The sequence below is a fragment of the Salmo salar genome, chromosome 05 (assembly GCF_965601325.2).
Source record: "Salmo salar chromosome 05, fSalSal1, whole genome shotgun sequence".
NCBI lineage: Eukaryota > Metazoa > Chordata > Actinopteri > Salmoniformes > Salmonidae > Salmo > Salmo salar.
The window spans coordinates 78,866,891-78,879,764 of NC_138295.1; the positions used below are offsets into that span (position 1 = coordinate 78,866,891).

At 44.1% G+C, this 12,874-nt stretch overlaps 2 protein-coding genes across 2 annotated transcripts; one reads left to right on the forward strand and one right to left on the reverse strand.

The window, feature by feature from the left end:
* Positions 1 to 1,776: 1,776 nt before the first annotated feature.
* On the forward strand, positions 1,777 to 2,499 carry LOC106606002 (peroxisomal carnitine O-octanoyltransferase). Its single transcript, XM_014202052.3, has 3 exons — positions 1,777 to 1,906; positions 2,008 to 2,132; positions 2,314 to 2,499. The coding sequence occupies exons 1-3, from the start codon at positions 1,792 to 1,794 to the stop codon at positions 2,497 to 2,499; spliced, it is 426 nt and encodes a 141-aa protein (XP_014057527.1). The 5' UTR covers positions 1,777 to 1,791.
* A 2,719-nt stretch (positions 2,500 to 5,218) lies between these two features.
* LOC106606004 (uncharacterized) lies at positions 5,219 to 12,851 on the reverse strand. The gene is made up of 4 exons (XM_045718992.2): positions 12,526 to 12,851; positions 9,895 to 10,156; positions 8,445 to 9,758; positions 5,219 to 8,276 (listed from the first exon to the last, which is right to left on the reverse strand). Exons 1-4 carry the CDS (start codon positions 12,720 to 12,722, stop codon positions 7,773 to 7,775), a joined length of 2,277 nt encoding a protein of 758 aa, XP_045574948.2. The 5' UTR covers positions 12,723 to 12,851; the 3' UTR covers positions 5,219 to 7,772.
* Positions 12,852 to 12,874: the final 23 nt, after the last annotated feature.

Genomic DNA, 12,874 nt, shown 5'->3' on the forward strand with positions numbered 1-12,874 from the left:
GAATTAGGTACTATAAGCATAAGCTACAGCTAGATAGCTCTGCAGTGCATAAAATGTGTTGAGTAGTTGTCTCAAAGAGAGAGAAATAATTGTTGACCAGTTTTGAATAAATTAATTTCATTGTATTTTTTTTGTTACTTTCACATAGTTAGCCTACTCAAACACCCGGCTCAAACAAAGAGGGATGCTATGTTAGCTAGCTGGCTATAGCTTTCCAAAACTGTAACTGTTCCAAGTTAAGGTAAGCTTTTGGTTTTATTAATTTATTGCCACTGGGGCCCGCCAGTGTAACTGCTAAACTGTCATGTTAATTGAAATGCATTCCAGGTGACTACCTCATGAAGTTGGTTGAGAGAATGCCAAGAGTGTGCAAAGCTGTCATCAAGGCAAAGGGTGGCTACTTTGAAGAATCTCTAATATAAAATATATGTTGATTTATTTAACACTTTTTTGGTTACTTCATGATTCCATATGTGTTATTTCATAGTTTTGATGTCTTCACTAATATTCAACAATGTAGAAAATAGTAAAAATAAAGAAAAACCCTTGAATGAGTAGGTGTGTCCAAACATTTGACTGGTACTGTATATACAACGAGCAAAGTGATCATGCTGTTTTCATGTGGCTGCTATTAAAGTGAACTGTGTTTGCGTGTGATCAGGGGTGTATTCATTCTGCTGATTCTGTTGCAAAACATTTCTTAAACAGAAGCAAATGAAACGAAGATAAACATACCTGAGTTTGTTCAATAGAAACTCTCATTTGCAACTGTTGGACTAATGGTTACGCCCTAGATCAGTTAAATGCAGGCAAGAGTGTGGAAGGCAGTTTTGAATGTGTCACTGTCTGTCACCTTGATTACTCAACATTTTCTTGACGTGTGCACCGACACTGTAAACTTTAATTCATAGGCTAGGTTGTAGCAACCTCATGATGGGTAAAGGAAAAATGGGAGTATCATGTAGTAGCCAGAACCTATTGATGTTACATTGAGCTGGGTGAATGGATATGAATGACACTCATCCAATATGCTATAATAGTAATTGCTTATAAAAAAAAATGTATAATTCTCCATCTTAATCGGCACCGACTGCCACTGGTGTGCAATAAGTGTTTAACATGATTTCTGAATGACCACCTCATCTCTGTACCCCACACATACAATTACCTGTCCCCCCAAAGCTTGTCACCAAGCTTAGGACCCTGGGACTGAACACCTCCCTCTACAAATGGATCCTGGACTTCCTGATCCCATGCAAGGTTTACACATGGTTGATAAATGAGGCACCAGGTATTTTGGTGCTGTAGGTGACAACATGGCTAACCAGGTGTTTGGGTGCTGTAGGTTACAACATGGCTAACCAGGTGTTTGCGTGCTGTAGGTTACAACATGGCTAACCAGGTGTTTGGTTGCTCTAGGTTACAACATGGCTAACCAGGTGTTTGGGTGCTGTAGGTTACAACATGGCTAACCAGGTGTTTGGTTGCTCTAGGTTACAACATGGCTAACCAGGTGTTTGGTTGCTCTGGGTTACAACATGGCTAACCAGGTGTTTGGGTGCTGTAGGTTACAACATGAAAAACCAGGTGTTTGGTTGCTCTAGGTTACAACATGGCTAACCAGGTGTTTGGTTGCTCTAGGTTACAACATGGCTAACCAGGTGTTTGGTTGCTCTAGGTTACAACATGGCGAACCAGGGGTTTGGTTGCTCTAGGTTACAACATGGCTAACCAGGTGTTTGGGGGCTGTAGGTGACATGGCTAACCAGGTGTTTTGGTGCTGTAGGTGACATGACCAACCAGGTGTCAGAGTTCCCCACTGAGCGGACGTTCCGGTACCAGCATAGCCTGCCTCCTCTCCCTGTACCGTCTCTAGAGGGGAGCCTTGCCAACTACCTGGATGCAGGTGAGATGCCAGCTGCATATGTGACAGAGAAGCTCCGTTAGCATGGACCCTGAACCATGTGTGTTTGTTGAGTAACTGAAATGTCTGTGTGTATTTTCCAGTGCGGCCGTTTGCTACAGAGGAGGAGTACCAGGTGACTGCAGCCATAGTGAAGAGGTTTGGAGAGGGCATCGGCAAAGACCTGCACCAAAAACTACTGCAGAGAGCCAGGACACGCAGGAACTGGGTACACACACTCAACACACACACAACACACTGCACAGCTAGAACATGTGGGAACTGGTCACACACCATGCTCAACCCTGAGCAATTACAAAAGGGAATCTTTGAGTGTTTTAAATACTGCAGTCATTATGGTGTCTCCCTGCAGTGTTTCATCTTTATTCTGTGTGTGTGTTTTCCCCCAGTTGGAGGAGTGGTGGTTGAATGCAGCCTATCTGGAAATGCGTTACCCCTCCCAGTTGAATGTGAACTTCGGAGGTCCTGCACCCTACCTAGAGCACTGCTGGCCCCCTACAGAGGGAGTACAGCTACAGAGGACCAGCATAAGCATGTGGCACACTCTACAGTACTGGGACCTGCTCCGCACGTAAGACACACACACACGTTCAGTACACACACTCTCTGACTGTTGTCGTGACTTTACTTATATTAATCTGATGACAGTTAATTTATTTAATCCACTAACTATGTTTAATTGTTACCTGATTTTAAATTAATCATGTAACACTTAACTCATTACAGTGAGGGAAAAAAGTATTTGATCCCCTGCTGATTTTGTACGTTTGCCCACTGACAAAGAAATGATCAGTCTATAATTTTAATGGTAGGTTTATTTGAACAGTGAGAGACAGAATAACAACCAAAAAATCCAGAAAAACACGTCAAAAATGTTATAAAATGATTAGCATTTTAATGAGGGAAATAAGTATTTGACCCCTCTGCAAAACATGACTTAGTACTTGGTGGCAAAACCCTTGTTGGCAATCACAGAGGTCAGACGTTTCTTGTAGTTGGCCACCAGGTTTGCACACATCTCAGGAGGGATTTTGTCCCACTCCTCTTTGCAGATCTTCTCCAAGTCATTAAGGTTTTGAGGCTGACGTTTGGCAACTCGAACCTTCAGCTCCTTCCACAGATTTTCTATGGGATTAAGGTCTGGAGACTGGCTAGGCCACACCAGGACCTTAATTTGCTTCTTCTTGAGCCACTCCTTTGTTGCCTTGGCCGTGTGTTTTGGGTCATTGTCATGCTGGAATACCCATCCACGACCCATTTTCAATGCCCTGGCTGAGGGAAGGAGGTTCTCACCCAAGATTTGACGGTACATGGGCCCCGTCCATTGTCCCTTTGATGCGGTGAAGTTGTCCTGTCCCCTTAGCAGAAAAACATCCCCCAAGCATAATGTTTCCACCTCCATGTTTGACGGTGGGGATGGTGTTCTTGGGGTCATAGGCAGCATTCCTCCTCCTCCAAACACGGTGAGTTGAGTTGATGCCAAAGAGCTCCATTTTGGTCTCATCTGACCACAACACATTTACCCAGTTGTCCTCTGAATCATTCAGATGTTCATTGGCAAACTTCAGATGGGCATGTATATGTGCTTTCTTGAGCAGGGGTACCTTGCGGGCGCTGCAGGATTTCAGTCCTTCACGGCGTAGTGTGTTACCAATTGTTTTCTTGGTGACTATGGTCCCAGCTGCCATGAGATCATTGACAAGATCCTCCCGTGTAGTTCTGGGCTGATTCCTCACCGTTCTCATGATCATTGCAACTCCACGAGGTGAGATCTTGCATGGAGCCCCAGGCCCGAGGGAGATTGACAGTTCTTTTGTGTTTCTTCCATTTGCGAATAATCACATCAACTGTTGTCACCTTCTCACCAAGCTGCTTGGCGATGGTCTTGTAGCCCATTCCAGCCTTGTGTAGGTCTACAATCTTGTCCCTGACATCCTTGGAGAGCTCTTTGGTCTTGGCCATGGTGGAGAGTTTGGAATCTGATTGATTGATTGCTTCTGTGGACAGGTGTCTTTTATACAGGTAACAAGCTGAGATTAGGAGCACTCCCTTTAAGAGTGTGCTCCTAATCTTAGCTCGTTACCTGTATAAAAGACACCTGGGAGACAGAAATCTTTCTGATTGAGAGGGGGTCAAATACTTATTTCCCTCATTAAAATGCAAATCAATTTATAACATTTTTGACATGCGTTTTTCTGGATTTTGTTGTTGTTATTCTGTCTCTCACTGTTCAAATAAACCTACCATTAAAATTATAGACTGATCATTTCTTTGTCAGTGGGCAAACGTACAAAATCAGCAGGGGATCAAATACTTTTTTCCCTCACGGTAGGAATTTAGGGCACCATGGAAGAAGTTGTTTAATGTGTTGCCATCTCCCATATTAAACTCTAGAAGATATGTTATATATCAATAAGTCACTTATTAATCATTACCTTATATCAGTCTCATAATCTAAACGGTCGCAATCGTCTTGAATCCGCAAAAACTCCAGCTTTACTGATCATTCCATACCACACAAATTGGTTTAATTATTTATTTACTAGCTAACTAAATAATAACACAGAATACACATACACACTTACATGAAACAAAGGTCCCTAGTGGACTGACAAGATATAACGGCTTGTTACACATAGATGGAGAAGGGGGTGGGGAAAAGAGAGAGAGAGAAAAAGGGACATTTATCGTGGATACATTCTAGGACTGTCCTCACATTAATCATATACCTTGCACACGAACCGCCACCCGTTTGGAATAAGAAATAATGAATGCATTTACCCTATCTGGAGCATCAGCATTTGTGGGTTCGATTACAGGCTCAAAATGGCCAGAAACAAATAACTTTCTTCTGAAACTCGTCAGTCTATTTTTGTTCTGAGAAGTGAAGGCTATTCCATGCGAGAAATTGCCAAGAAACTGAAGATCTCGTACAACGCAGTGTACTACTCCCTTCACTCTGATGAGGCAAAAATTGAACTTTACTCTTTGGCCTGAATGCAAAGTGCTGTCTGGAGAACCAGGCACAGCTAGCTCATCACCAGTCTAACACCATCCCTACCGTGAAGAATTGTAGTGGCAGCATCATGCTATGGGGATGTTTTTCAGCCGCAGGGACTGAGAGACTGGTAAAGACAGACTGAACAATGAATGGAGCCAAATCCTTGATGAGAACCTACTTCAGAGTGCAAACGACCTTAGATTGGGGCCAAGATGTACATTCCAACAGGACAATGACCAAGTATACAGCCAAATCAAAGCTGGAAAGGCTTCAGAACAATAATGTAAAATTCCTTGAGTGGCCCAGTCAAATCCCAGATTTTAATCCCATTGAAAATCTGTGGAAAAGACTACAATTGCTGTTCACAGCCTCTCCCCATCCAATTAAACAGTTTGAGAAAATCCAGATGTACAAAACTGATACGTCATATCTAAGACAAAAACAACTTTAATTGCCGCCAAAGTTGCTTCTACAAAGTATTGACTCGGGGGGTGTGAATACTTATGTAAATGGCTTATTACACATTTTCACTTTGTCATTATGGGGCAGTGTGTAGATGGGTGAATTCAGTCTGCAACACCAACATGTGGAATAAATCAAGGGGTACAAATACTTTCTGAAGGCACTATAAATCAGATTCAGTTTGCAGTCCAATCGAAGCGCGGCTTAATCCCGCAAACTCACCTTAGTATTTTGTGAATTCCGATATGTGCAAAATTGTCTTCAGTCGTCCATGCAAAATAAAACATGTTGTGGATATTATCTAGACTACGGAGGAAGGCGACAGTAATTTTATGTTGTCCCACTCACATGGAACCCAAACCGGCTGCGCGCATGCGCCATCGTGCATAAATTAATTTTGTCCCCCTACACCAAATGCGATCACGACACGCAGGTTAAAATATCAAAACAAACTCTGAACCAATTACATTAATTTGGGGACCGGTCAAAAAGCATTAAACATTTATGGCAATTTAGCTTGCACTTATTAGCTAATTTGTCCTATTTAGCTAGCTTGCTGTTGCTAGCTAATTTGTCCTGGGATATAAACATTAGGTTGTTATTTTACCTGAAATGCACAAGGTCCTCTACTCCGACAATTAATCCACACATAAAAACAGTCAACCGAATTGTTTATAGTCATCGCTCCTCCTTCCAGGCTTTTTCATCGTTTAACTTATATGGTGATTGGCATCTAAACTTTCATAGTATTACCACGACAACCGGCAACAGTTCATCTTTCAATCACCCACATAGGTATAACCAATGAGGAGATGGCACATGGGTACCTGCTTCTATAAACCACTGAGGAGATGGGAGAGGCAGGACTTGCAGCGCGATCTGCATCAGAAATAGGAATGACTTCTATTTTAGCCCATGGCAACGCAGACGCTCATTGACGCGCGCAAGCAGTGTGGGTGCAATAATTGCATAACATTGATTTCTAAATTGATTTTGCAACGCTCGCGCACGCGACGCGAGCAGTGTGGTCAGCCTATCATGGTGTATGTAGCACTGCTCATCACATTTCCCCATTAAACTGACTGCCAAGGCCCAGAAAAGACACTGCGCATGAATTAAATGATCTTCTTACACTTCACCCGACCTTGCTTATTCATTCTTCCATGGATATCTAACTCCGACTGAGACTTCTCTTATATATTTTATCGTTACATTAATGGAATAGGATATTTAATAATGATTAAAGTGTTAAGCCGGGGTGCAGTACTTCCGAGGCCCATATGTTGCTAGTACCTGGGTTGAAAAATCTGATACTGGTGCATTCAACACTAGGTCCTGGTGCATTACCTGCCATTAGCGTATATGAAACATCACACAAACTAGGTGTGATCAGTGATGATCATGACACCATATAGAGCACAGAAACAGCATTTTATGGCAACATTACACATTTAATGTGCAATGTGTTGAACCATAATTGTGTAGGTGTGTCCAAACGTTTGACTGATACTGTACAGTACCATTCAAAAGTTGGGACACAACTTCTAATTCAAGGGTTTTTCTTTATTTGCACTATTTTCTACATTGTAGAATATTGAAGACATCAAAACTATGAAATAACACATATGGAATCATGTAGTAACCAAAAAAGAGTTGAACAAATCTAAATATATTTTAGATTCTTCAAAGTAGCCACCATTTGCCTTGATGACAGCTTTGTACTCTTGGCATTCTCTCAACCAGCTTCATTTTAAGGTAACACAACACATTTAATGAACAATGGTTTTACCAGAACTGTGCTATCCAGATACAGATTATGCTTAGTCCTGCAATTGAAAGCATGTCCATTAAACTGCATTATAGTCCAGAATTAGGTTTCAATCAGGTTCTGGGAATCCGGAAAAGTTCTAAGTTCAGAACATGAGGATAACAAATTCTAGTGCCAGGAGATGTTTCCTGCTCTTAGTCTTGGGGCTCCCGAGTGAAGCAGCGGTCTAAGGCACTGCATCTCAGTGCTAGAGGTGTCACTATAGACCCTGGTTCGATTCCGGGCTGTATCACAACCGGCCACGACTGGGAGTCCCACAGTGTCGTTAAGGTTTGGCTGGGGTAGGCCGTCATTGTAAATAAGAATTTGTTCTTAACTGACTTGCCTAGTTAAAAAACAAAAAAACATTTTATTTAAGTCATATTCACTAGAACAAATCAGAAGCAAACGGGCCATAACGGCGAGGCAGTACCTGAACTTGTCCAATAAACGCTTGTTTTCATTTTCGGTTACAAAATGTTTTGCTACAGTGTGCACTAATGAATACAGCCTTTGTCTCTCTGTCCCCCCATCTCTCCAACAACAGTGCCTGCAGAAGTCTCTCCTGTAGGCCTCTGCTAGTGACTCCCTCCACTTCCTCTCCCCCCTCCTCTCCCTGGCCCCCTCCCTTTACTACTCCCCATCTTCTTCTTCTCCTCTGGGTCAAAGTCAGAGTCACTCTCTCGCTGCCTCTCCTCCTCTTCAGGATCATCATTGCACTGGCGTTTCCTATTCCTCTGTTTCGCCTCCACTCTCTTTGCTCCCTCTCCTCCTGCCCACATCTCCCACTCAGTCATAAAGGTAAGCTCTACCTGCTGCCGAGGCTTCCTCGGTCTCACCTCCCCTCCCTTCTGCCCAGTCCTGCCATCTGTTTCCCTCCTCCCCCCCTGTCCCCCAACTTCTGTGCCTCCATCAGGGTCCAGCCCTGAGTCTGGACTGTGATAGCGTCTGACGTGGTTCTTGAGGCTAACGTTGTGGTTGAAGCTCTTGTCGCAGCGCTGGCATTGGAAGGGCCTCTCCCCAGTGTGGACGCGCAGGTGGGACTTCAGCTGGCTGAGCTGGGCAAAGGCACGCTGGCACACCTGACGCACAGGGAAGGGCAACATGGACCATGTAAATACAATACTTCAGATTGAAATTAAAAATGTAAAGTTTTTATTTTATTTACAGTAAATAGCCCTCTTCAAAATAAGTAATTGAAACAGACACTTCAGTTGAATGTAATTGAAACCCTGCCCCTCCCTCCAGACCTGGCACTTGAAGGGCTTGTCGTCACTGTGGGACAGTGCGTGCCTCTCCAGGAGGTGACCTTTGTTGAATTCCTTGTAGCATGTGTGACAGATGTGTCTCTTGGACTCGTGCTCTCTGAGATGGCGATTCCGTATGAGGATGTTGTCAAAGCTCAGTGGGCACTCTGAGCAGCTGTAGCATCTGTGACCTTTTAATCTTTTGAATCTGTGGGTCTTCTCGTGGGTCAGCTTGTCCGGCCGCGTCCTGAAGGATTGGAGGCAGAACTTACAGGGAAACTTAAGGTCCTGACGGTGTAGCCTCCGGTGCTGCTTGAGGCCCAGTTCACTCGCACAACCCTGCCCACAGTCTGGACAGCGGACCATGAACTTGTGTTCACACTTATGGTGTTTCAGCCTGGTGGTGTACAGGACGCCACATTCAGGACAGAGGACCATGTGGTGTTTTTTAGAGTATTTGAATTTCTGTCGGATGCTGGCACTGTCCCCGGAGCCCAGTTCTCCAGCGGCACCGCTGAACGACTCCTGGTCCTGCTGGTCTCTCCGGGGTAATGATGAAGGTGATCCATCAGAGTCTTCAGCAGACTCATCCAAACCAGTCTCTCCTGTAGGCTGCTGCAATTGCCTTCCTCGGCTTCTCCCTTTCCCACTACCCCTCCCCCTACCTCTTCCCCTGCCTCTCCCTCTCCCTCTACTACTCGTTGGTTTCTCTTCTTCTGGGTCAAATTCAGAGTCACTCTCTCTCAGTCCCTCTTCCTCATCTTCTGGGTCAAATTCAGAGTCACTCTCTGTCTGTCTATCTTCCTCATCTGTCTCTTCACCCTCCATCTCACACACATCACCCTCCCCCTCAAACCCATCTGCAGCCACCTGCTTCTTCTCTTCTCTGTCTGCCCTAGAGGTTGGGCTTTCAGAGTTCTCAGGCTCTATAGAGTATATTGTCACCTCAATAGAGGCCCGCTGCTCAGCACCATTCTCCTGTTGTTCACCACCTAGGGACTTTCCCTTTCTCGCCTCTCCTTCCTCATTCTCCTGTGAGGACAGGCCATTGTCCTCCTGGCTTCGTGCACTGTCCAACACCACCTTAGTCACTTTCTTTCTCTTCTCTGTTCCTTTGTTCCCCTCATTTTTCCCCATCACCAGGGATGTGCCACTTCCCCCTGGTCTTGGTGGCTGGTCTACAGTCACCTCCATCTCCAAAGAGCCAGTCAGATCCAGAGCCTCATCTCTGTCCTCCGATGGCAAGTCCCCATCTCGGTTCTCAGACGGCAAGGATCCATCTGTGTCCTCAGACGGCAGGGCCACCTGCATGTCAACCTACTTAGCGAAGGAAAACACCAGCATTATTGGAGTGACAGTTTTGTATAAAAAAGATTAACTGGAGATACCACAGAATACAAACAACTGAAGTTAGTTACCTCACAATATCAACTGTTAATCCTTAAATACCCACCTGAATATTCTGTGGCTCGTCTCCATTTCCTTTGTGCATTGTCTGGACAGTTGATGCGTTGCTTGCCCATGTCCTGCGGTGGTTGCAGCTCTGGCAGTGTTGGGTCACAGAGAGACATGTCCTGTCTCCCTGCGTCTGGATCACACTCTCACGCCTGCACTGCTCACACCGCTGAAACAGCTGCAGCAGGCAGTCGATGTTCACAATGATATGTTCTGAGGAGGGAGGGGGGGCAGCAGGTTGTGGAGGGGGGGCAGCTAACCTGGGTCAAAAGAATAAATAAAAGAGCGAGTGATTTCCTGACACTATCGACTCTTGCCAATTCATACTCATTAGCAATTTTATCTTGAACATTTCAATAAGAGTCCCCTTATTGGTCGGTATGTACAGTACTAAATAAAAATGCCTCTTTGGTACCTCCAATGTATTAAAGAGCCACTGAACACTGATTGGTTATTTTTCTGCTGCTTATTAGAAAAACAAGATTTCAGTCTTGGAGGTGTGTTTCCTGACTGATTCTATGTTTGGTTAATGATGTTTGTCCCCCATGAGACACTGTAGACACAGAAGCCTATTTCACTTCCTCAAAATCTCCAGAATTGAATCTTAGTTAACTCAATAGATGTTTTTGCTGAGCATGTTAAAGTTTCGCAATTTGACATCTAACCAAAAAGGTGTTTGGTGCAGTATTTCTCAAGTAAAATGTGGGGCACCAAGGACTGAGTTTGAGAAACCCTGTCAGCGCTGCTGGACAGGTCTGAGTGAGTCAGTGAGGACCAGAGAGGTGTGTGTGTGTTGAGCACAGTCTCAATGTCAACAGTGAAGAGGCGACTCCGGGATGCTGGCCTTATAGGCAGAGTTCCTTTGTCCAGTGTCTGTGTTCTTTTGCCCATCTTAATCTTTTCTTTTTATTGGCCAGTCTGAGGCTTTTTCTTTGCAACTCTGCCTAGAAGGCCAGCATCCCGTAGTCGCCTCTTTGCTGTTGACGTTGAGACTGGTGCTTTGTGGGTACTATTTAATGAAGCTGCCAGTTGAGGACTTGTGAGGTGTCTGTTTCTCAAACTAGACACTAATGTACTTGTCCTCTTGCTCAGTTGTGCACCGGGGCCTCCCACTCCTCTTTCTATTCTGGTTAGCACTGTTCTGTGAAGGGAGTAGTACACAAAAAAAGATGAACGGAACAAAGTACAGAGAGAGAGAGAGATCCTTGATGAAAACCTGCTCCAGCGCACTCAGGACCTCAGACTGGGGTGAAGGTTCAACTTCCAACAGGACAACGACCCTAAGCACACAGCCAAGACAACGCAGGAGTGGCTTCGGGACAAGTCTCTGAATGTCCTTGAGTGGCGCAGCCAGAGCCCATACTTGAACCTGATTGAACATCTCTGGAGAGACCTGAAAATAGCTGTGCAGCGACGCTCCCCATCCAACCTGACAGAGCTTGAGAGGATCTGCAAAGAAGAATGGGAGAAACTCCCCAAATACAGGTGTGCCAAGCTTGTAGCGTCATACCCAAGAAGACTTGAGGCTGTAATTGCTAGTGTCTGGAGGAAAGCAGACTGAACCAGGTTTTCCTCTAGGATTTTGCTGTGGACACTATTCCATTTCTTTTTTATCCTGAAAAGCTCCCCAGTCCTTAACGATTACAAGCATACCCATAACATGATGCAGCCACCACTATAATTGAAAATATGGAACATTTGTTGTATTTGCCCCAAACATAACTTTGTTTAAGACAAAAAGTGAATTGCTTTGCCACATTTATTGTAGTATTCCTTTAGTGCCTTGTTGCAAACAGGATGTGTAATTCAGTCTTTTGTTATTGTCCCGCTTTACCAACCATAGCTAGCTAAAGTGGGACAGCATGGAGTAGCTAAAGTGGGACAGCATGGAGTAGCATGGAGTAGCTAAAGTGGGACAGCATGGAGTAGCTAAAGTGGGACAGCATGGAGTAGCTAAAGTGGGACAGTCTTATAGGCTTTTCCAATGGAGGAAAGATAAAGTTTACATTAGGGACCTCCTATACTGGTTAGGCAGGGCTCTGGTTATTGTAGTACTACATCCTGTTCATTTCTTTTTTGTAGTATTGTTAATTGAGTGTATTCAGATAAAGTGGGACACTTTTTGCATTTTGGAAACTAGGACACCATTATTATAGTCCTAATTGTAGCCCAATGGGCTAATAGCCCAACACATGATGCATTTCAGGAATGTACACTTGTTTCATAATCACACAAAATGTTATTGTCATTGGGGTACAATTAGGACTATAATAATGGTGTCCCAGTTTATCTAAACTACTGTCCAGGCTATCAAATGCGAGAAAAACCGTTTTATTTGACTCAGTGTAGACAAAATGGGTGTGTCATGCATCCTGTTAATATATCAACAAAGAAAATGTGTGTGTGATTTTAGAAACATCTTGAGGATTTCAGAAATGTATGATGTGTTGGGCTTATATGTTGGATAGATGTCGAAATACAGAAAATGCAAGAAGTGTCCCACTTCTGCCTCTCGTACATTTTTTGTCTAGTTTTCTGGCCTTGTGAGCGGGGTTTTGAGTGGTTGGTTTGGACATTTTAGGTTGACCTGGCAACCCTGATAAACTGCAGAAAAAAACACCCGAGTTACCTGTCAAGCAAAAACAAAGCCACTTCGGCATCTGTAGGCATAGATTTCTCCTCCTTGAGGTTCCTCCATCTGGTAAAAGCTTCTCCGATATTAATCCGATTTCTGGATTTGTCCTTTAATTTTCTCCACTCAGAATCTCGATCGGGTTTCTTCTTCAGTGGTAAAAAGGGTGTAAAGATTATATTATTATTGGCCATGATTGGCCGCAATAGAAGCACTATTTAAAACTAAATCGAATGTATTAGGGACGGATGTAACGTTGGCTTTCCTTACAAATCTCTGCGTTCCACCATTGTTTCCACCGCGGAAATGACCTAATATTTACGTCTTCCCGGGCCCCCTTTCTTCA

Excerpts from the sequence above, each read along its gene's own strand:
- LOC106606002 (XM_014202052.3), top strand. The coding sequence starts at position 1,792 with ATGACCAACCAGGTGTCAGAGTTCCCCACTGAGCGGACGTTCCGGTAC. Across the intron at positions 1,907-2,007 it reads TGCCAACTACCTGGATGCAG|TGCGGCCGTTTGCTACAGAG; the intron begins GTGAGATGCCAG and ends TGTATTTTCCAG. Across the intron at positions 2,133-2,313 it reads CCAGGACACGCAGGAACTGG|TTGGAGGAGTGGTGGTTGAA; the intron begins GTACACACACTC and ends GTTTTCCCCCAG.
- LOC106606004 (XM_045718992.2), bottom strand. The coding sequence starts at position 12,722 with ATGGCCAATAATAATATAATCTTTACACCCTTTTTACCACTGAAGAAG. Across the intron at positions 9,759-9,894 it reads ACGAGCCACAGAATATTCAG|GTTGACATGCAGGTGGCCCT; the intron begins GTGGGTATTTAA and ends TTCGCTAAGTAG. Across the intron at positions 8,277-8,444 it reads ACAAGCCCTTCAAGTGCCAG|GTGTGCCAGCGTGCCTTTGC; the intron begins GTCTGGAGGGAG and ends CCTGTGCGTCAG.